This window comes from Mobula birostris, chromosome 13, assembly GCF_030028105.1.
Source record: "Mobula birostris isolate sMobBir1 chromosome 13, sMobBir1.hap1, whole genome shotgun sequence".
Classification (NCBI taxonomy): domain Eukaryota; kingdom Metazoa; phylum Chordata; class Chondrichthyes; order Myliobatiformes; family Myliobatidae; genus Mobula; species Mobula birostris.
In genome coordinates this window covers 104,508,293-104,532,088 of record NC_092382.1, presented here as the reverse complement: position 1 = coordinate 104,532,088, position 23,796 = coordinate 104,508,293, and the positions used below count along the sequence as shown (strand labels likewise).

Sequence of the window (23,796 nt, the reverse complement as noted above, 5' to 3'; positions counted from 1 at the left end):
CTATTGGGGGTATTCTATAGGCTCCCTGGTAGCAGTAGAGATACAGAGGAACAGATTGGGAGGCAGGTTTTGGAAAGGTGCAAATAAAACAAGGTTGTCATCATGAGAGACTTTAACTTCCCAAATATTGTATTTGCACCTGATTATTTCCAAGCGTTTAGATGGGGAAGGGTATGCTAAGTTTCTCCAGTACGGATTCCTGTCACAGCATGTGGACCGGCCGAAAGGGAGAATACCATACTAGATCGAGTACTAACTAACGAACCGGGTCAGATCACAGATCTCTCTGTGGGTGAGCATCTGGGGGACAGTGACCACCGCTCCCTGGCCATTACCAGTATCATGGAAAATGATAGAATCAGAGAGGACAGGAAATGTTTCAATCGGAGAAGGGCAAATTATGAGGCTATAAGGCTAGAAGTTGCGGGTGTGAATTGGGATGAAGTTTTTGCAGGGAAATGTACTATGGACAGTTGGTCGATGTTTAGAGATCTCTTGCAGCATATTATGGATAAATTTGTCCCGGTGAGGAAGATAAAGAATGGTAGGGTGAAGGAACAGTGGGTGACAAGTGAGGTGAAAAGTTTAGTCAGGTGGAAGAAGGCAGCATGCATGAGGTTTAGGAAGCAAGGATCAAATGTGTCTATTGAGGAATATAGGGAAGCAAGAAAGGAGCTTAAGTAATGGCTGAAAAGAGCAAGATGGGGGCATGAGAAGGCCTTGGCGGGTAGAGTAAAGGAAAACTCCAATATTCTTCAATTATGTGAAGAAAAAAAGGATGACAGGAGAGAAGGTAGCACCGATTAGAGATAAAGGTGGGAAGATGTCCCTGGTGACTGTGGAAGTGAGCAATGTCCTCAATAAATATTTCTCTTCGGTATACACCAATGGGTGGGAACTTGATGATGATGAGGACAATATGAATGAGGTTGATGTTCTGGATCATGTTGATTTTAAGGGAGAGGAGGTGTTGGAATTATCAAAACATATTAGGACGGAGAAGTCCCCGGGACCTGAAGGAATATCCCCCGGGTCCCTCCACGATGGGAGGGAAGAATTGCTGAGCCTCTGGCTAGGATATTTATGTTCTCGTTGACTACGGGAAGGGTATCGGAGGATTGGAGGGAGGCGAATGCTGTTCTCTTGTTCAAAAAAGCTGGTAGCGATGATCCGGGTAATTATAGACCAGTGAGTCTTACGTCTGTGGTGGGTGACTTGTTGGAAAAGATTCTTAGAGATAGAATCTCTGGGCATTTACAGAATCATGGTCTGCTCAGGGAGAGTCAGCATGGATTTGTGAAGGGCAGATCGTGTCCAACAAGCCTGATAAGAGTTCTTTGAGGAGGTGACCAGGCATATAGATGAGGCTAGTGGAGTGGATGTGATCTATATGGATTTTAGTAAGGCATTTGACAGGGTTCCACACGGTAGGCTTATTCAGAAAGTTAGAAGGCATGGGATCCAGGGACGGTTGGCCAGGTGCATTCAGAATTGGCTTGCCTGCAGAAGGCAGAAGGTGGTGGTGGAGGGAGTACATTCAGATTGGAGGATTGTGACTAGTGGTGTCCCACAAGGATCTGCTCTGGGACCTCTACCTTTCGTGATTTTTATTAACGACCTGGATGTGGGGGTAGTAGGGAGGGTTGGCAAGTTTGCAGATGACACAAAGGCTGGTGGTGTTGTAGATAGTGTACAGAATTATTAAAGATTGCAGAGAGACATTGATAGGACGCAGAAGAGGGCTGAGAACTGGCAGAAGGAGTTCAACCTGGAGAAGTGCGAGGTGGTACACTTTGGAAGGGCAAACGCCAAGGAAGAGTACAAAGTAAATGGCAGGATACTAGATAGTATGGAGGAGCAGAGGGATCTGGGGGTACATGTCCACAGATCCCTGAAAGTTGCCTCAAAGCTGGATAGGGTAGTTCAGAAAGCTTATAGGATGTTAGCTTTCAGGAGTCGAGGGATAGAGTTTAAGTGTCGCGATGTAATGATGCAGTTCTATAAAACTCTGGTTCGGCCTCACTTGGAGTACTGCGTCCAGTTCTGGTCGCCGCACTGTAGGAAGGATATGGAAGGATTAGAAAGGGTACAGAGGAGATTTACCCGGATGCTGCCTGGTTTAGAGAGTATGCATTATGATCAGAGATTAAGGGAGCTAGGGCTTTACTCGTTGGAGAGAAGGAGGATGAGAGGAGACATGATAGAGGTGTACAAGATAATAAGAGGAATAGATAGAGTGGATAGCCAGCGCCTCTTCCCCAGGACACCACTGCTCAATAGAAGAGGACATGGCTTTAAGGTAAGGGGTGGGAAGTTCACGGGGGATATTAGAGATTTTTTTTTTTTTTTACTCAGAGAATGGTTGGTGCGTGGAACGGATTGCCCGTGTCAGTGGTGCAGGCAGATACACTAGTGAAGTTTAAGAGACTACTAGGAAGGTACAACAGGATCGGCACAACATTGTGGGCCGAATGGCCTGTACTGTGCTGTACTATTCTATGTTCTATGAAATAAAAGCACAGAAGGTTTTCTAAATGGAGAGAAAATTCAACATCTGAGGTGCAAAGAGAATTACTAGTCTTTGTGCTGGATTCCCCAAAGTTGAATTTTCAGGTGGAGTCGGTGGCGTGGAAGCCAAATGCAACGTAGCATTCATGTCAATAAGATTAGAATATAAACGTAAAGTTTTAATGTTGAGCCTTCATAAAACACTGGTGAGTCCTCACGGAGGACTGTGAGCAGGTCCGGGTCCCTTCTCTCAACCTGGTCAGAAGTGCTTGCATTGTAAAGAGTTGAAGGGAAGTACACGGAAATCATACGGGGATTGAAATGCTTATCAAATCAGGAGCGTTTGATGGCTGCAACTCAGAATAATGAGTAGGCGGGAGGGGGAGCTGGGAGGGTGGTGTTTGGTGTTGTTGTTACCCATGGAACGTTTAAAGGCCACGATAACGTAGATGCGGAGAGAAGTTTCCCTATGGTGGGAGAGACTAAGGCCAGTGAGCCCACATAGAATAGAGGGCCGTCATTTTAGAACGGAGATTAAGAAGAATGTGTTTTGCCATAGTGGGGTGAATCTATAAAATGTGTTGTCTTAGCAGTCTGTGGATTTGAAAGCATAATATTTAAGGTAGAGTCTGAGAGATTCTGGATTAGTCAGGTCAGGAAGGGATACAGGAAGACGGCAGGAGATTGGGGCTGAGAGGAAAATGTATTGGCCATGATAAAATGGCGGACGATGGACCAAATAGCTTAATTCTGCCTCTCTAGCCTATGATCGTATTTCAGATTCCTGTGTTGCTGTGTGTCGGTATCTCAGAGGATATACACTGGGCATGCAAACACGAAGAAATTATCTTCCTCGGAAGGCATCCCAGATTCGGAACCGGAGTATGGTTAGCTGTCACTTTACCTTGAAGGCTCTGACTACCAATTAATACCAGTCAGTAGTTAAAGGGCTCATGCTGCAGGGGATGCATTTCTAGTTATAAAGATTGTGATTTCATCTTCGGATTTCGTTACTGACGTCTTCGTAATTTCGAATCTGAGTCTGAGTGTATTCCAGAGCATACTGTACACATGGCCTTCACCACCACCCGTAGCTCTCTCGTGGCAAAAGGTGTTGCAACGTCAGGAGTCTGAGAAGATTTGCCCTTTCATTGAAAACGAGGAATTTTCTACAGATGAACGTTGGGAGCCTGCTGACTTGTAGCATCGCCACCTGGTGGAGGCTGAAACGGACAGGGTGACAGGAGCCTGCAGACGAATGTAGGATCAACCAACATCAAAGGCTCCACCTTCCCCAGCATCGAGGACATCTTTAAGATGCGATGCCTCGAGAAGGCAGCCCCACCAGTGAGGCCCCTCACCCCGGGACACGTTCCCTGCTCAAAACTACCATCAGGGAAGAGGTACAGAAGCCTGAACACTCAAGATTCAGAAACTCTTTCTTCCCTTCCACCACCACATTTTTGAACGCATGTGCACAGCCTCCAGAGTTTTGAGATTTTATTGCATTTTTTGTAATTGTCATTAATTTTACATATTTGCGCTGCAAAAGAACAAATTCGAGGCCGTTCAAGTTTCAGATGATAAATGACATATCGATTCCAGAGGAATGCATCCGATACGAGTGGACAAGGCAATTGGCACTCTGGTCTTCACCAGTCATGGCACTGAGTACAGGAGTCGGGAGATATCGTTGCAGTGCGACAAGCCGTCGGTGAGACCGCCCTGCTTTAGGAAAAATGCCATTGAGCTGCATAGAGTGTACAGGGCGTTCTACGGTGATATTGCCAGGACTCGGAGCACTGAGTTATGGAGAGAAGGGAGGGAAGGCTGGGACTTTATTCCCTGGAGCGTAGTTGTAAATGTACAGACTTCCATAAACACAAGAGGGGCACAGACAGAGGAAATAGGCATAGTCTTTTACCCGGGGTTGGGTTATCGAGCACCAGACGGCACAGGATTGAGGTGAGAGTGGACGGAAAGGAGAAAGAGAGAGAGAGACGTCAGGGTGACGGAGGGTTTAGAGAGAATGGGGAGAGAAGGGAGGGAGAGGGGTAGAGAGGCGTGAGGAAAAGAGAGAGAGAGGTGAAAGAGTTGGGTAGACGGAGCAGAGAAAGAGCGGACGGAGAAAGATCCAGGGATAAGGGGAACTGAACTGTTTAGAGAGACAGGTAGAGGGAGCGGAGAAGAGTGGGACGGAGGAAATGGCGAGAAAAAAAAGGAATAGACGGGGAAAGAAGTATGTCTGTGTGTGCTGAGGAGAAAGGGGTTGCGACAAGAGGAGGAGGTAGAGTGGACGGGAGAGGCAGAGAGGGTGTGGTGGGAATTCCAAGGATTTAGAAGTGAGAGGTAAGAAGAGAGGAGGAGAAATTGGATGTAGTCGCTTGATTCATGTCGCCTCCACTGGCTGTTGGCAGAGATCCTGGATATGTTCAGGAATATCCCGGAACAAAGCTGCTGACTTCTCGCACATGAAACGGCGATCACTATCGCAAGTGAAACCTTCTCTGTTCGGGTCGCAGCCTCCGCATTCTGACGTCCCCTAGGACACCTTAAACAGGAGACTCCAGGCCACATTCCTATCCAAGAAGGTTAGACAATTTCAACAGAGACAAAACAGCTCCGGCAGACAACCCTAGCTGAGACCGTCCACAAGCTAATCCCATGATGTCGCTCTCTCCTGACAGCCTTTGTCAGTCCCCAAACTCATCCCACTCATCCACTCTCTTCCCACCGCCCCGTGCCAGTACCCAGAGAGATACCACTGTCCCAATGTCTCCCTACAATCCTGTATTAGTCTCCAAATTAATCGCACTGACATAATTTCTCCCCATAGCCCCGTGTCTCCACAAGTAATACCAAAGACCCGCTTTCTCACCACAGTCCTCTGTCAGACCCTAGAGGAATCGAACAGGACCACCCTCTCCCCTCGGAACTGCTTCACTCCCCGAACAAACCCCACTGTCACACCGTCTCCGCACAGACTTATGGGCGTCCAGAGATGAATCCCTCTCGTCAACACACTTGCCTCATCCCTGGGTCGGTCCCAGATTAATCCGATGCCCCTCCCTGTAGCCAGAGCTTTGCGTCAGTGTCCTAACATATCCCAGCGCACCGCGCTCTCACCATAGCCTCATGTCCGCCTCCAGACTTATACCACCGGCGCCCTCTCTCGCACATCCGTTCGTCAGTTCGCAAACTAATCCCACCGCCCTGTACCGGTCTCCAAACTAATCCTGTTGTCCTACTCTCGCCCCTCAGATCTATGTCATTCACCAACCTAATTCTACTGTTTTTCACTCTATACACAGCCCGGCGACTATCTCCAAAATAATCCCACACTGCACCGCGCTCTCCTCCCCGACATCCGTCAGGACCAAGAAGATCCTTGTGTACTGATCTCTCCGCACTGCCCCCTGGCAGTTTCCGAAATATTCCCACTGCCTTGTCCTTCCGCGACAAACACCGGCAGGCCTCAGATGTTCCGCTGATACCACACTCTCCGAAGAACCTCGTACAGTCTCATCGTAAACGAACCCCATTTTCACCCGTCAGGACTATGTCAATGCGCAACTCTCACCACACAGATCAGTCCAAATCTCACCCGTCTTTGCATTTTCCAATCCAGTACGCGTGGTTTCCGTACGCAAGGTTGTGGGATACAAAGCTCTGGAAAATTAAAATTGTTTGATTAACCCAAAGAATGCAAAACAATTTACGGGGTTTCTCTCAGTTTATTACAACAGGTATTTGTGATGGGACGGTGTGGAGGGAGCTACACTCTATCTGCGGCCCCGGGATTGGCAAGGTTCCACACGGAAGGCTTATTCAGAAAGTCAGAATGGATGGGATCCAGCGAAGTTTGGCCAGGTGGATTCAGAATTGGCTTTCCTGCAGAAAGCAGAAGATCGTGATGGAGAGAGTGCATTCGGGTTTGAGGGTTGTGACTAGTGGTCTCCCACCAGGATTGGTTTTGGGACACCTTCTTCTCGTGATTTTTATGAACGACCTAGATGTGGGGGTAGAAGGGTGGGTTAGCAAGTTTGCAGACGACACAAGGTTGGTGGAGTTGTAGATAGTGTAGAGGATTGCCGAAGATTGCAGAGAGACATTGATAGGATGCAGAAGTGGGCTAAGAAGTGGCAGATGGAGTTCAACCTGGAGAAGTGTGAGGTGGTATACTTTGGAAGGACAAACTCCAAGGCAGAGTACAAAGGAAATGGCAGGATACTTGGTAGTGTAAACGTAGAGATCTCTGGGCACATATACACAGATCCCTGAAAGTTGCTTCACAGGTAGATAAGTAGTTAAGAAAGCTAACGGAGTGTTAGCTTTCATAATTCGAGAGATAGAGTTTAAGACTGGCGGGTACCGGATGCTGATCTGTAAAACTCTGGTCAGGCCGAACTTGGAGTACTGTGTCCAGTTCTGATCGCCTCACTATAGAAAGGATGTGGAGGAATTGGAAAGGATGCAGAGGAGATTTACCAGGATGCTGCCTGGTTTCGAGTGCATGGATTATGATTAGTGTTTATGGGAGCTAGGACTTTACTCTTTGGAGAGAATGAGGATGAGAGGAGTACAAGATAATAAGAGGAATAGATAGTGTGGATAGCCAACACCTCTTCCCCATGGCCCTACTGCTCAATACAAGAGGACATGGCTTTAGGATAAGGGCTGTGAAGTTCAAGGGGGATATTAGAGGAAGGTATTCTACTCAGAGAGTGTTTTTACGTGGAAAACAGTGCCTGAATCTGTGGAGGGGGCAGATACACTACTGAAATTTAAGAGACTACTGGACAGGTATATGGAGGAATTTAAAGTGGGGGGTTTATATGGGAGGCAGGGTTTAAATATCGACACGACGTTGTGGGCCGAAAGATCTGTACGGTACTGTACTATTCTATGTTATATATGTTCTATTGTGTTCTGGGAAGATGCAGAATCACTCTGTGTCTGACCCTGCGAGTGTGTGATGGGACGGTGTGGAGGGAGATTCACTCTGTGCCTGACCCCGGGAGTGTGTGACGGGACGGTGTGGAGGGAGATTCATTCTGTGTCTGACCTCGGAAGTGAGTGATGGGACGGAGTGGAGGGAGCTTCACTCTGTATCTGATCCCGGCAAGATGTGATGGGACGATCCAGTGGTATATTCACTCTGTGTCTGAACCCGGGAGTGTGTGCTGGGAGTGTATTTTGGTTGTTCACTCTGTGTCTGACCCCGGCAGTGTGTGATGGGACGGTGTGGAGGGAGATTTACTCTGTGTCTGACACCGGGAGTGTGTGATGGGACGGTGTGGAGGAAGATTCACTCTGTGTCTGACCCCGGGAGTGTGTGATGGGACGGTGTGGAGGAAGATTCACTCTGTGTCTGATCCCGGGAGTGTGTGATGCGATTGTTCGGGGGGAGAGATTCACTCTGTGCCTGACCCCGGGAGTTTGTGATGCGATTGTTCGGGGGGAGATTCAATCTGTGCTTGACCGCGGGTGTGATGGTACGCTGTGGATGGAGTGTCACCTCTTGTCTGTCTCAGGGAGGTTTTGCTGGGAGTGTATTGTGGGTGTCACTCTGTGTCGGGCCCCGGGGGTGTTTGATGATTCCTTTGTTACTGTGGGATCTTCTCGTGGTGTGACACTTACCTCTTCATCCTTTGAACAGATTTCGAGAAGCCTTGAGTCGAGTTTTAAACATTCTTGCACCGCTCTGGAGGAAGATGTTTCAAATGTGGATACGTAATAACACCGGTCTTTGTTTATGATCCAGTCCTTGGAACACGTTTGCTCTGGAAATTCTGAAAAAGTAGCAGTGAGAAACTGAGTGGATCTCTCTTCACACTTTCCCATCACACACACTCGGGGTGACAAAGAGAGTAAATATTCCGCCACACCGTCCCATCAGACTCTCCAGGGATCACGGCACAGAGTGAATCTCGTACCACACTGTCCCTTCGCACACACCCGGGGAGAGACGCAGAATGAAGTTCCCCCCACAGCATCCTATCACAGATTCACAGGATGAGGCACAGAGTGATGTTCCCTCGACATCATCCATCACAGACTCTCCAGGCAGGCATAGATTGAGCTACCTCCACCCCCTCCCCTGATACACTCACAGAGTCAGACACAAAGAGATTCTCACTCCGCACCGTCGCATCACAGACTCGGGTTGTCAGACACAGAGTGTGCTACCTCCACACCGTCCCATCACAGAGCGCTGGATAAGCATGGAGTGATTCTCACTCCACAGTGCATCATCGCACAGCCCGTGGGTCAGACCCAGACTGCAGTTCTCTCCACAGTCTCCCATCGCACACCCCCGGGGTCAGGCACAGAGTGATGATCCCTCCGAAACGTCATATCAGACACAGTTACCGGGTCAGAGGCACAATGTCCTATCCAGTAACTCGCGGAATCAGACAGTGACTGATGTTCTCGTCCCACCTCACGCTCCCGGGGTCAGAAACATAGTGAAGTTCCCAACACACCCTCCCTTCCCAGGGCACACTCCCGGGGTTAGACGTGGAGGGATGCTTCACCTCTGATACTCGTCAGAAATTGGCAAATTTCACCCTTCGTCCACTTTAAAGTTCTAAGCGTCTTGTCGTGGATGGAGAGGTTGTTGCTGATAACAGAAAGATTGTGGACACAGTCGTAGTTGGAGAGTTTCAACTGATGGACCTGTTGTCGACATTTGGACTGTGTTCTGTTCATCTCCTGATACTGTTGCCAAAGTAGCTGGTATTTTCTGTCGGAGGTGATCTGAGACTGACGAATCTGTGATACTGAGAGAGATGGTCAAGGATATTTAGCGTTTACATTGACTTGTGAGACAGCGGTGCGGTGCTGGGCGGGTCGCGGTAATAGGTCTGTCAGTGTCACGGTGTGGTACTCTGCGGTTCATGCTGAGGAGCGTGTAGGTGTCACGGTGACGAGTGTTACAATGAGAATGTGATGGTTTCTTGTCCCAGTGGGAGGCGTACCGTGACACGGTACAGATCGTGTATGTGCCACGCTGAGGGGCTTGTCAATGTCAGGAATGAGGGGCGTGCCGGTGTGACAGTCAGGAGCGTCGATGCCACCGTGAGGTGTGAGTCTGCGTCAGTATCGCAGTGATTGTTGTGTCCGCGTCACAGTGAGGGACATGTCGGTGTTGCGCTGACGGACAGTAGCAGCAGAGCAGCAGTCACTGGAGTTTCTGCGCCAAATGAAGGAAGTGCAAGGCAGATGTATTCCAAATGAGAAGACATTATCCAATGGAAGAAGAACACTACCGTGGCTGACAAGTGAAGGTAGAGCCAAAGTAAAAACAAAAGCAAACACAAGGAATTCTGCAGATGCCAGGAACTCAAGCAACACACATCAGAGTTGCTGGGGAACACAGCAGACCCAGGCAGCATCTCTAGGAGGAGGTACGGTCGACGTTTCAGGCCGAGACATTTCGTCAGGACTAACTGAAGGAAGAGTTGGTAAGATATTTGAACGTGGGAGGGGGAGGAGGAGATCCAAAATGATAGGGGAAGACAGGAGGGGGAGGGATGGAGCCAAGAGCTGGACAGGTGATTGGCAAAAGGGATATGAGAGGATCATGGGACAGGAGGCCCAGGGATAAGGAAAAGCTGGGGGGGGGGAAAACCCAGAGGATGGGAAATAGGTATAGTCAGAGGACACAGGGAGAAAAAGGAGAGTGAGAGAATGAATATGTGTATATACATAACAGATGGGGTACGAGGGGGAGGTGGGGCATTAGCGGAAGTTAGAGAAGTCGATGTTCATGCCATCAGGTTGGAGGATACCCAGACGGAATATAAGGTGTTGTTCCTCCAACCTGAGTGTGGCTTCATCTTTACAGTAGAGGAGGCCGTGGATAGACATGTCAGAATGGGAATGGGATGTGAAATTAAAACGTGTGGCCACTGGGAGATCCTGTTTTCTTTGCTTCCACAGTGTTCCGATTATCGAGGTATCGGTCAGGGGGCTGTTGGTGTAATGATTTGGGGAGTGTCGATTTCAGGATGCTGTGCGTGCTGTTGTCACGGTACTTGATCTCGGTGTCACGGTGAGGTAAAATTCGGTGGCACGGTGAGGCGAATGTCCGTGACACCGTGTGGGCGTGATGGTGTTAGGGTGTGAGTTGTGTCCCTGTCAACGTCAGGGTAGTGTCTGTTTCACGGTGAGCGGCGTGCCCATGTCACTGTGGTGTTTTACGCTCACATTTCATTCCACTCTGCTTGCTTACAGTCTGACTCCTCCCGGAGCCCGTTCGACTCACCGTGGACCGAGAGTCCGGCCACTATGGCGATAAGGATGGACGTAACTAGGCAGAGTAGGCAGATCTTACGGGATGGTCCATTTCCGATGTTCCTTTTCGACTCCTGTTTCTGCACACCTGTAGACAGATCATTCAGTGTGTGCGTGAATTCAGCTGTGACTCCCTCTGGGACTCCCTTCCACCCACCATCCGCGCTCTCTACTTCCACCACGGACATCCCTCACTCTCTCAATCTCATGTAGTGTCAGCTGTCTGCGCTGAGAGTCCAAATTCCTTGACTTTGCAGAGGCTGACAGGTGCCTGACGGATTCCAGAGATCAGTCAGATCTCCCCTGAGCCCCCTCCGCTCCGGAGAAATCAACCCAGGTGCCCGACCTCTCGTTGTAGCACATGCTAACGAATACAGCAGCGCACAGTTGAATCTCTCGTGGGGGCTACCCAACGCTTTGAAATCCTTCCGATAATGCGGTGACCATAACTGTATGCAATACACCCTATTCAGCCTAACTGGTGATTTTCATAAAGTTGCAATATAACTCCCCGACTAATAAAGGCAAAAATGCCATAGGCCTTCTTAACCACCACATTAAACTCTGTAGTCACGTTCACGGAGCTATGAACACGGACCCCACAATCTCTCTGCCCATCTTGGCTTTAATCGTGTGTTGTTTATTTCATACCAACGTGCAGCATTTTAGGTTTGTCTGGGTTAAACTCCATCTGCCATTTCTGCAACACGTATTTGCAACTGATCCAATCGCACTGAATTCTTTACCAGTTCTCCGTTCTCCGCAGCACCACCTCTCGCCGTATCATCTGCAAACTTCCTAACCTACCCATCTATATTTTCATCCAGATCATTTGTAAACATCACAGACAGGAGAGGTCCCAGTTACAACCACAGATACACATCACTTCATTGCATTAGAGCAAGGTAAATCAGTAACAGAACGCAGAGTAAAGTGTCACAGTTACAGAGAGAGTGCAGTGCAGGCAGTCATTAGGGTGCAAGGGGCCACGACGAGGCTGATCATGAGGTCAGGAGTCAATCTGATCGTCCAGGGTCCGGGATGTTTCTGATCGCGGTCACGATATCTTCAAGTGGGATGGAGAATAGCCAGAGGCCGTGGTACATACTGGTACCAATGACATGGGTAGGAAAAGTGAGGAAGTCCTGAAAAAAGTTTACAGGGAGTTAGGAAATAACATCACAGGAAAAAGGAGCTGAAGTAGGCCATTCGGCCCATCGAATCTGCTCCGCCACTCCAACATCAGCTAAATTATTCTCCCATCTAGTTCCAATTTCAGGGTTTCCCCCCATATCCGTTGATACCATAACAAATTAGATACATGCCAATCTTTTCCTTAAAAACCCTCCATGATCGGGCGTCCGCAGCTGTACGTGGCAACGAATTCTATAGGTCCACGACCCTCTGGCTAAAAAAAAAAAATACTCCTCATCTGTTTTAAATGGGTACCCTCTAGTTCTAAGACTGTGGCCTCTTATCCTGGACTCTCCCACCAAGGGAACCAGCCTTTCCACATCTACTCTGTCCAACCCTTTCTACATTCGAAATGTTTCTATGAGATCCCCTCTCATTCTTCTATATTGTAATGAGAACAGTCCAGCAGCCTACAAATATCCTCATATGATAGCCGCTGTATTCCAGGAATCATCCCCGTAAACCTTCCCTGAACTCTATCCAACATCAGTACATCCCTTCTAAGATAGGGGGCGCAAAATTGCACACAATATTTCAAATGAGGTCACACCAGAGCCCAATACAGCCTCATCAACACCTCCTTACTCTCATACAATATTCCCCTTGAAATGAATGCTAATATCGCATTCGCTTTCCTCACTGCCTATTCAACCTAGTGGTTAACCTCTAGGGTATCCTGCACGAGCATCACCAAATCTCTTTGCACTTCCGATTTTTGAATTTTCTCCCCATGTAAATAATAATCTGTCCGATTATTTCTTCTTCCAAAATGCACAACCATACATTTCTGTGGAAGAAAATATCAAGGCTTTACATTGCAATGAGTATTGAGGGGCTAATCATTTATCTTAAAATGTGAATTTGATGTCTACAATTATTTATCTGTAACTAATGTACTCTGGGTGACAAAAATGTGTCTCGCAACCGAGATGTAAAAATAACTGCAGCTGTACTTCTTTGTTCTGAGAACTTTTATATGTCTACGGTTGAGCCAGCATGCCTGGTATATTTTTTGAGAACAAACTGATTAGTAAAATGTGTAACTGCTTTCTCGCTATTCGGTAGCGTTCTCTGAAAATGCTAGACAAAGGATCAGATAAGGAATTATCTGGTCATAACATGTCCTGTGGATCGCGACCTTTAATTCTGTAGAAAATTGCACCTAAATGTCTCTTGTCACATACCGTTGATGTATAAATATCACTGAGTTTTCTTGTTTGAGGGAGCTCCAGGATCCCGATTTTAGATACTGGGCTTTCCATGATATCATGTGACAAATTACGAATTTTCTATGGCAATTTCCCTCCGGGTCCGAGTATACTTTTTCCTCCACAATTTCTCAAGATAGTATCTCATCTGCCATTTCTTTGCCCACTCGCCTACACTGACTAAGTCTCTCTGCAACGTTTCCGTTTCTTCAACACATCCTGCCCTCCACCTATCTTGGTGTCATCCGTAAACTTAGCCACGGAACCATTTAATCCATAATCTAATTAATCGATATTACATTGTAAAACGAAGCGGCCCCAACACCGACCACTGCGGAACACCACTAGTAACCGGCAACCAATCAGAAGAGGATCCCTTTATTCCCACTCTTTGCTTTCTGCATATCAGTCAATGCTCCACCTACTCCAAGATCTTTTCTGTAATTCCATGGGGTCTCATCTTATTAAGCAGCCTCTTATGCGGCACCTTATTGAAGGCCTTTTGAAACTCCAAATACACGACATCCACATCCTCTCGCTTGTAAATCTTATTTGCGATTAGCACAAAAAATTCCGATAGTCTGGTGAGGCAGGGTCTTCCCTTCATGAAACCACGCTGGCTTGGGCCTATCTTGTCATGCACCTCGAAGTATTTTATAACCTCGTCCTTGACGATCGACTCCAATAACTGTCCAGCTACCGATGTTAGACTAATAGGTCTGCAATTTTCTTTTTGTTGCCTTCCTCTTTTCTTAAACAACGGAACTACATTTGTGACCTTCCAGTCCTCCGGAACCATGCCAGAGTCTATTGATTCCTGGAAGATCATTTCCAATGCCTCCACAATCTCCAAAGCCACGTCTTTCAGATCCTGTTGGTGCACCTCATCCGGTCCAGGAGACTTATCTATTCTTAGTCCATTTAACTTCCCAAGCACATTCTCTCTAGTCATCTTGACTGTACCTAATTCTATTCCCTAAGACCTCTGGCTGTCAGATATGTTGCTAATGTCTTCCACTGTTAAGACTGATGCAAAATACTCATTTAGTTCCTTTGCTATCTCTTTGTTTCCCATTATAATTTGTCTAGCATCATTTTAATCTGTCCTATATCTACCCGTGTCACTCTTTTAATCTTCATATATTAAAAAAAATCTCTTAGTATCCTTTTTTATGTTATTTGCCAACTTCTTTTCATAATTCATCTTTTCTTTCCGAAAAAATGTCTTAGTTCCCTTCTGTAAGTTTTAAAAAGTTGCCCAGTCCTCAGTTTTCCCACTATATTTTGATTCCTTGTACGCCGTCTCTTTTGCTTTTATGTTCGCCTTAATCTCTGTCGTTCGCCACATTTGTGTCATTTTTTCCATTCATGATTTTCTCTTTTCTTGGAATAAATTTTTCCTGCATTCCTTATTTAGATCCATGGAGCCATAGACCATTACAACAAAGAAACAGGCCTTTTAGACCTTCTTGGCTGTGCCGAACCATGTTTCTGCCTAGTCTCACTGACTTGCAACTGCACCAATTCTTCCATACAACTCTCATCTATGTCCCTGTCCAATATTTTTTTAAATGTTAAAAGTGAGCCCGCATTTACAACTTCATCTGGCAGCTCATTCCACGCTCCCACCTCTCTCTTTGTGAAGAAGCACCTCCACCCACATGTTGTCTTTAAAGTTTTTCCCCTTCACTCTGAACCCATGTCCTCTGTTTCTTTTTTCTCCCGTCGCCTCAGTGGCAAAAGTCTGCTTGCATTCACTTTATCGATACCCATCATAATTTTATATATCTTTACAAAATCTCCCCTCTATCTTCTACTCTCTAGGGAATAACGTCCTAACCTATTCAACTTTTCTCTGTAATTCAATTTCTCAAGCCCCGGCAACATCCTTGTAAACCTTCCCTGCACCCATTCAACCTTATTAATATCCTTCCTGCAATTTGGAGACCAAAACTGCTCACAATACTCTAAATACGGCCTCACCAATGCCTTATACAAACTCACCATAACCAACCAACTCTCATACTCAATATTTTGATCTATAAAGGCCAATGTACCAAGGCCATTGGATTCCTCTTCCTAAGTGCATTCACCCAAATTGTCCGTATTAAACTCGATCTGCCGTATTTCAGCCCATTTTTCCAGCTGGTCCAAATTCCTCTGCAAGCTTTGAAAACCTTCTTCACTGTCCACTACAGCTCCAATCTTTGCATCATCAGCAAATATGCTGATCCAATTTACCACATTATTATCCAGATCATTGATATAGATGACAAATAACAATGAACCCGACACTGATCTCTGTGGCACACCACTAGTCACAGGCCTCCACACGGAGAAGCAATTCTCCACTACCACTCTCCGGCTTCTTCCATTGAGCCAATGTCTAATCCAATTTCCTACCTCTCCATGTATATCTAGCTACCGAATCTTCCTAACTAATTTCCCATGCGGGACCTTGGCGAAGGCCTTACTGAAGTCCATGTAGACAACATCTACTGTCTTCCCGTCATCCACTTTCCTGGTAACCTCCTCGAAAAACACTAATACATTTCTTAAACATGAACTACCACACACAAAGCCACTTTGACTCTCCCTAATAAGTCCCTGTCTATCCAAATACCTGTATATCCTATCTCTTAGTACTCCTTCCAATAATTTACCTACAACCGACGTCAAACTAACCGGCCTATAATTTCCCGGATTACTTTTAGAGCCTTTTTTAAACAACGACACAACATGAGCTATCCTCCAATCCTCCGGCACCTCACCAGTAGATACCTACATTTTAAGTATATCTGCCAGGGCCCACGCAATTTCATCATTAGTCTCCTTTCAGTCCTTGGGAATTCCCTGTAGGTCTTCGGGATTTATCTTATCTGATTTGTTTCAAGATAGTAAGTACCTCCTCTTCTTCAACCTGTATAGGTTCCATGACCTCACTACTTGTTTGCCTTATTTATGTTGAATCCATGACAGTTATTTTTTTTTAATAGAGACACAGAAAATACATATATAAGATCTGCCCCGTTTATTTTGTTCCATACATGGCCGACAACTTTGATCTTCAAGAGGACCAATTTTATCTCTCACTATCTGTTTACTCTTAATATACCTGTTGAAGCTCTTTGGATTATCCTTCACCTTGACTGTCAAAGCAACCTCATGTCTTCTTTTAGCCCTCTTGATTTCTTTCTTAAATATTTTGCACTTTTTATACTCTTTGAGCACCTTACCTGCTCTCTGTTTCCCATACATGTGCAGCATCTCTCTCTTCTTCTTTATCAGAGTCCAATATCCCTTGCGAACCAAGGTTCCATATTCCTATTCACTTTGCCTTAAATCCTGACAGGATCATACAAACTCTGCACCTAAAAAAATTCACCTTTGAAAGCCTCCCCCTTACCAATCACATCCTTGCCAGAGAAGAACATGTCCCAATCCATGCTATTTAGATCCGTTCTCATTTCTTCAAATGCGGCCTTTTTTCCAGTATAGAACCTCAACCCGAGAACCAGATCTATCTTTACCGATGATCAAGTTGAAACTTTTTGTGTTATGATCACTGGAAACAGGGTGTTCCGCTACACACACTTTCGTCACCTGTCCAAACTCGTTTCTTAATAGGAGATCTAATATTGCATCCTCTCTAGTTGGTACCTCTATACATTGATTTAGAAAACCTTTCTGAACACATTTTATGTCCTATTGTTTGAATCTCCCCTACTCCCCTACACAAACCTTCTATTTGTGACTTTGCATGAACTTCTAAAATCATTTATTTTCACCGCCGACCCACTATCGGCTCTGGCACTCTGGTTCCATCCCCCTAAAAATCGCGCCTAAACCTTTCCAATAGCACTAATAAAGCTCCCTACAAGGTTCAGTAGTTCAGTTGTAACCCGTCTCTCTTGTACAAGTCCCATCTGACATAGAAGAGGTCTCACTGATCCTGAAAACTGAAACCCTGCCCCCTGCACCAGTTCCTCAGCCACGTGTTCATCCGCCAGAGCATCCTATTGCGACCCTCACTGGCACGTGGCACAGGCAGCAATTTGAGATTATCACCCCTGGTGTCCTGCGTTGTAACTTCCTACCAAACTCTCTATATTCAGTCTTTAGGACGTCATCCCTCTTTCTTCCAACGTTATTGGTACCGATGTGTACCATGACATCTGGCTGTTCACCCTCCCCTCTTCAGAATACTGTGCACGAGATCAGAGACATCCCTGACCCTGGAACTCGGGAGGCAACAAACCATCCCGGAGTTTCTGTCCTGACCACATAACCTCTTTTATGTACCTCTAACTATCGAGTCCCCTATCACTACCGCTCTCATCTTCTTCAACACTCCCTTTGCACTGCAGAACCAGACTCAGTGCCAGAGGTCCGGCCGCCGCAGCTTGTCCCAGGTAAGCCATCCCCCGCAACAATATCCAGCTCGGTATACTTGTTGTAGGAATTTCATCCAATTCTGCTCTAACGTCCCTCCATCTAGCTTACTTTTCCAATCGACTTGGGCCAGTTCCTCTCTCATACCACTGTAATTTCCTTTGTTCCACAGAAATATCGATACACCTGATACCAGCTTTTCCTTTTCAAATTTGAAACTGAACTCCATCGCCATGGTTCATTACACAGCACCCAATCCAAAACAACTGATCCCCTGGTGGGCTAAAGGACCATCTGCTCCAAAAGCCATCGCGGACGCATTCTATAAACTCCCTCTCCTGACATCCAGTACTTTCCTGACTTTCCCAATTCACTTTCATATTAAAATTACCCATAACTATACTTGCAATTTCCATCTGACAGGCTTTTTCTATTTTCAGCTGTAACTTGTAGACCACATTCCGGCTGTTGTTTGGAGGCCTGAATATTACTGTTATTCGTGTCCTTTATCCTTGCCATTTCTTAACTTGCCAAAGAAGCTGAGAAGTAGGACCTCAAAGATAGTAATCTCCAGATTGCTGCCTGTGCCACCTAACAGTGAGTAGAGGAATAGAATGAGGTGGAGGATAAATGAGTGGCTGAGGGATTGGAGCAGAGGTCAGGGATTTAGACTTCTGGATCACTGTGATTTCTTCTGGGGCTGGTGTGACCTGTACAAAAATGAGGAGTTGCACTTGAATCCGAGAGGGATGCCTATCCTGGGGGAATGTTTTGTTAAGGCTATTGGGGAAAGTTTAAACTAGACTTGCTGGGGGTTGGGAAACAAACAGAAGTGACGGGGGAAAGGGAGGTTGGCTCACAATCTTAGAAAGCTTGGAGACAGTGCAAAAGGGAGGATAGGCAGATGATAGAGAAGGGATGTGTTCTGACCGTTGGCTTGAAATGTGTCTAAATTATTACGAGGAGTATTACGAATAAAGCGGATGAGCTTACAGCGTGGATAAGCACTTGGAGCTACAATGTTGTGGCTATTAGAGAGATTTGGATGGTGCAGGGGCAGGGGGATGGCAAGCTCAAGTGCCAGGCTTCAGATGTTTCACAAATGACAGAGAGCGAGGCAAAAGAGGTGGGTGCGTTGCACTGTTCGTCTGAGATAGTGTCATGGCTGCAGGAAATGAGAGGTTATCTACGGACTAACTGTGTGTGGAAGTTAGGAATAGGAACATAGAACATAGAGCGTAGAATGGTACAGCACAGTAAGGCCCTTCGGCCCACAATGGTATGCCGACCCTCAGACCGTGCCTCCTATATGAAGGGCTACCTTAAATTGCTCCATATACCTGTCTGGCAGTCTCTTAAACTAGTGTATCTGCCTCCACCACTGAGTCAGGCAGTGTATTCCATGCACCACCAATTTCTGAGTAAAACACCTTCCTCTAATATCCCCCTTGAACTTCCCACCCCTTACCTTAAAGCCATGTCCTCTTGTATTGAGCAGTGGTGCCCTGGGGAAGAGGTGCTGGCCCTCCACTCTACCTATTCCTCTTATTATCTTGTACACCTCTATCATGTCTCCTCTCATCCTCCTTCCCTCCAAAGAGTAAAGCCCTAGCTCCCTTAATCTCTGATCATAATGCATACTTTCTAAACCAAGCAGCATGCTGGTAAATCTCCTGTGTATCGTTTCCAATGCTTCCACATCCTTCCTATAGTGAGGCGACCAGAACTGGACACCATACTCCAAGTGTGGCATAACTAGAGTTTTATAGAGCTGCATCATTACATCGCAAATCTTAAACTCTATCGCTCGACTTCTGAAAGCTCACACCCCATTAGCATTCTTAACTACCCTATCCACCTGTGAGACAAATTTCAGGAATCTGTGGACATGTACCCGCAGATCACTCCGCTCCTCCACACTACCAAGTATCCTCCCATTTCCTTTGTACTCTGCCTTGGAGTTTGTCCTTCCAAAGCGCACAACCTCACACTTCTCCGGGTTGAACTCCATCTGCCACTTCTCAGCCCACCTCTGCATCCTATCAATGTCTCTCTGCAATCTCTGACAATCCTCTACACTATCTACAACACCACCAACCTTTGTGTCGTCTGCAAACTTACCAAACCACCCTTCTACCCCCAAATCAGGTCGTTAATAAAAATCACGAAAAGTCGAGGTCCCAGAACAGATCCTTGTTGGACACCACTAGTCACAATCCTCCAATATGAATTTATTGAATAGGAAGGTTTCAATAACACAACTGGGTATTTTTTTATAGACCACCCAATAGTAACAGGGACATCGAGGAGCAGATAGGGAGACAGATTCTAGAAAGGAGAAATAATAACAGGGTTGTTGTCGTAGGAGATTTATATTCCCCAAATAATGAGTGGCATCTCCTTAGACAGAGAAGGGTTTAGATGGGGTAGAGTGTGTTAGATGTTTTCAGGAGCGTTTCTTGAGACAATATGTAGATAGGCCTATAATACGAGAGTCTGTACTTGATCTGGTATTGGGAAATGAACCTGGTCAGGTGTCAGGTCTCTCAGTGGGAGAGCATTTCGGCGATAGTGATCACAATTCTATCTCCTTTACCATAGCATTGGAGAGGGATAAGAACTGACAAATTAGGGAATAGTTTACTTGGAATAAGGGGAAATATGAGGCCATCAGGCTGGAATTTGGAAGATAAATTGGATGTTCACGGGGAAAAGTACGGAAGAAATGTGGCAAATATTCAGGATATATTTGCGTGGGGTTCTGTGTAGGTATGTTCCAATGAGACATGGAAAGAATGGTGGAGTGCAAATTCCGTGGTGGACAAAGGCTGCTGTAAACCTCGTCAAGAAGAATGGAAGAGTTTACGAAAGGTTTCAAAAAAAAAAAAAACTTGGTAATTATTTTTATAAATGACATCGATGAGGAAGTGGAAGGATGAGTTTGTAAATCTGCTGATGACACAAAGTTCGGGGGAGTTGTGGGTAGTTTGGTGGGCTGTCAGAGATTACAACGGGGCATTGCTAGGATAGAAAACTGGATGGATAAGTGGCAGATGGAGTTTAACCCAGATAAGTATGAGGTTGTTCATTTTGTTTGATGGAATATGATGGCAGAATATAGCATTAATGTGAAGACTCTTGTCAGTGTGGAGGATCAGAGGGATCTTGGGGTCCGAGTCAAAACTGCTACGCAAGTTTATAATATGGCTAAGAATGCATTAGGTGCATTGGCCTCCATCAATCTTGGGACTGAGTTTAAGACCCGAGAAGTAATGGTGCAGCTACGTAGGGCCATTGTCAACCGTACTTGGAGTACCGCGCTCAGTTCTGATCGCCTCACTGCAGGAAGGATGTGGAAACCACAGAAAGGGTGCAGAGTAGATTTACAAGGATGTTGCCTGAAGAGGGGAGCTTGCCTTATGAGAACAGTGTGTGAACTTGGCCTTTTCTCCTCGGAGCGAAGGAGGACGAGAGGTGACCTGATAGAGGTACTGTAGACAATGAGAGACATTGATCCTGTGGACAGTCAGAAGATCTTCCACAGCACGACAGGGCATAGCTTTAAGGTGCTTGGGAGCAGGTACAGAGAAGATGTCAGGTGTATGTATTTTTGTTTTTTTTTTAACTTAGAAAGTGATGAGCTCGTGGAATGTACTGCCGGCGATTGTGGTGGAGACGGAAACGATAGTTGTTGTTTTCTTTTCTTTTTTTTTTTTTTATGAGACTCCTGGGTGGCTACTTGGAACTTTGAAAACTGCTGTACAATGGCTGTAATAAATCTAGTCAAGAAGAAAAGAAATTCTTACAAAAGGTTTAGAGAACGAGGTAATGGTAGACATATAGAAAATTACAAGGCTAACAGGAAGCATCTTAAGAAGGAAACTGGGGGAGCCAGAAGGGAAGATGAGAAGGCCTAGGCGGGCAGGATTGAGGAAGACCAGAAGGCATTCGACAAGTATGTGAGGAACAAGAAAAGAAGACTGAAAGAACAGGACCAATCAAGTGTGACAGTGGGAAAGTGTGTAGGGAACGGTAGGAAACAGCAGAAGTACATGATGAATACTTTATTCCAGCATGCGCTATGGAAAATCATCTTGGTGACTGTTGTGATGACTTGCAGCAGACTGAGAAGCTTCAGCATGTAGACCTTAAGAAAGAGGATGTGCTGGAGCTTTTGGAAAACATTCCATTTGGATAAATTGCCGGTACCGGATGAGATAGGAGAATAGAAACATAAAGATCCTACAGCACAATACAGGCCTTTCCTCCCACAGAGTTGTGCCGAACATGTCCCTACCGTAGAAATTGCTAGGCTTACTTATAGCCCTCTATTTTACTAAACTCCATGTATCGCTCTAAAAGTCTCTTAAAACGCCCTGTCGTATCCGCCTTCACCACCGTTGCTGGCAGCGCATTCAACGCACTCACCACTCTCCGAGTAAAAACAAATACTCCTGACATTTCCTCTGTGCCTACTCTCCAGCACCTTAATCCTGCGTCTTTTTGTGGCAATCATATCAGCGCTGTGAAAAAAAAGACTCTGACTATCCACATGATCATTGCCTCTTATCATCTTATATATCTCTATCAGGTCACCTCTCATCCTCCGTCGCTCCAAGGAGAAAAGGACGAGTTCACTCAGCCTATTCTCATAAGGCATGCCCCCCAATCCAGGAAACATCCTTGTAAATCTCCTCTGCACTCCTTCTGTGGCTTCCATATCCTTCCTGCAGTGAGGTGACTTCCATGCAGAATATGTCCCATCTACAACCACTCTTTGCCTTCTGTGGGCAAGCCAGTTCCGGGTCCATAAAGCAAGGACCCCTTGGATCCCATGCCTCTTTACGTTCTCGATAACCTTGCATGGGGTACCTTACCAAGTGTTTTGATGAAATCCATATACACTGCATGTACTGCTCTTCCTTCATCAACGTGTTTAGTCACATCCTCAGAAAAATTAATCAGCCTCGGTACGCACGACCTGCCCTTTATCAAGCCATGTCGACTATTCCTAATCATATATTACCTCCTCAAATGTTCATAAATCCTGCCTCTCAGGATCCTTCATCAGCTTATCAACCACTGAGGTAAGACTCAGTAGTCTATAATTTCCTGGGCTATCTCTGCTCCCTTTCTTGAATAAAAGATCAACATCTGCAATCCTCCAATCCTCCGGAACCTTCCCCGTCCCCATTTATAATGCAAAGAATATAACTGCGTACAGTTATTTACCATAGTCTTGGAGAATCGAGGACCAGCGCGCACAGGTCTGAGGTCAGAGGGGAAAGGGATTTAGTTGGGGAGCCCAGTGACAACCTTTTGTTACCCAGATGGTGGTCAGTCTGTGGAATGAGTTGACAGAGAAAGTGGTCGAAACAGATGCATCAGAAACTTGGTCACTCAGGTGTAGGATAGGTGACCCCGTCAAAATGACGACATTTTTACTAACCCTGATTTGTTGGTGCAGTGTTTGACAGCACGCCGGGACCCGAGGCACTGGGAGGATCTTCGTCCTCATCGATGCGGTGTTCCTCTTTCCGAAAGTTCAGCTCTGAGTAGGTGCAGTTCAGACCATCTGGGAGAGAGAGTCGGACAGGCAGATGAGGAAGAGAGTGAGAGGGGTAGAGAATGGGGGAGAGAGTCGGGGCGAGAGAGAAGAGGAATAAGTGAGGGAGAGAGAAGGATTGAGACAGCGAGAGAGTGGGTGAGGGAGAAGGGGGAGAGAGAGGACAGGGACGTGGAGACAGAGAATGTGTGAGTGACAGGGGAGAGAGGGAGAGAGAGGAGACGGGGTGAAAGAAGGGGAGGAAGGTGAGAGAAGGGGAAAGAAGGAAAAGATAGTGGGGTTAGAAAAGGGAGAGTGTGATTAACGTTTTATACCGCTCCCTCATCACCGTCTCTCCCACTGGGTCCCTCCTCATAACCCCTTCTCGGCGCTAACTCATTTCCACCACCCCCGCCACAGCGCTCCCTCCTCATGGCCCCTTCCTCCACAGGCTCATCCCATGCTATCTTACCCCACCGACCCTTGCACAGCACTCTCTCCTCAAACCACCCCACTGCGCTCCCTCTATTGCGCCCCTCCCAAGGTGCAATATTCCTCACCGACCAGCAAAGAGATTTCCCTCTTCATCTCATTTCTCACGCATACCCTCCATCTTATTTTCGAACAGTTAATCATTCGGGTCAGCTATGC

At 46.4% G+C, this 23,796-nt stretch overlaps 1 protein-coding gene across 1 annotated transcript in view; it reads right to left on the bottom strand.

Moving 5' to 3' along the window:
* Positions 1–4,036: 4,036 nt before the first annotated feature.
* Positions 4,037–23,796, bottom strand: part of LOC140207781 (uncharacterized) — a 33,063-nt gene continuing 13,303 nt past the window's right edge. The window contains exons 5-10 of the mRNA XM_072276343.1: positions 23,050–23,175; positions 10,778–10,894; positions 9,045–9,290; positions 8,149–8,300; positions 6,113–6,177; positions 4,037–5,087 (exon numbers count right to left, since the gene is read on the bottom strand). Coding sequence (XP_072132444.1) covers positions 5,051–5,087; positions 6,113–6,177; positions 8,149–8,300; positions 9,045–9,290; positions 10,778–10,894; positions 23,050–23,175 — 743 coding nt within the window. The 3' untranslated portion in view covers positions 4,037–5,050. The remainder of the gene's footprint in view (positions 5,088–6,112; positions 6,178–8,148; positions 8,301–9,044; positions 9,291–10,777; positions 10,895–23,049; positions 23,176–23,796) is intronic.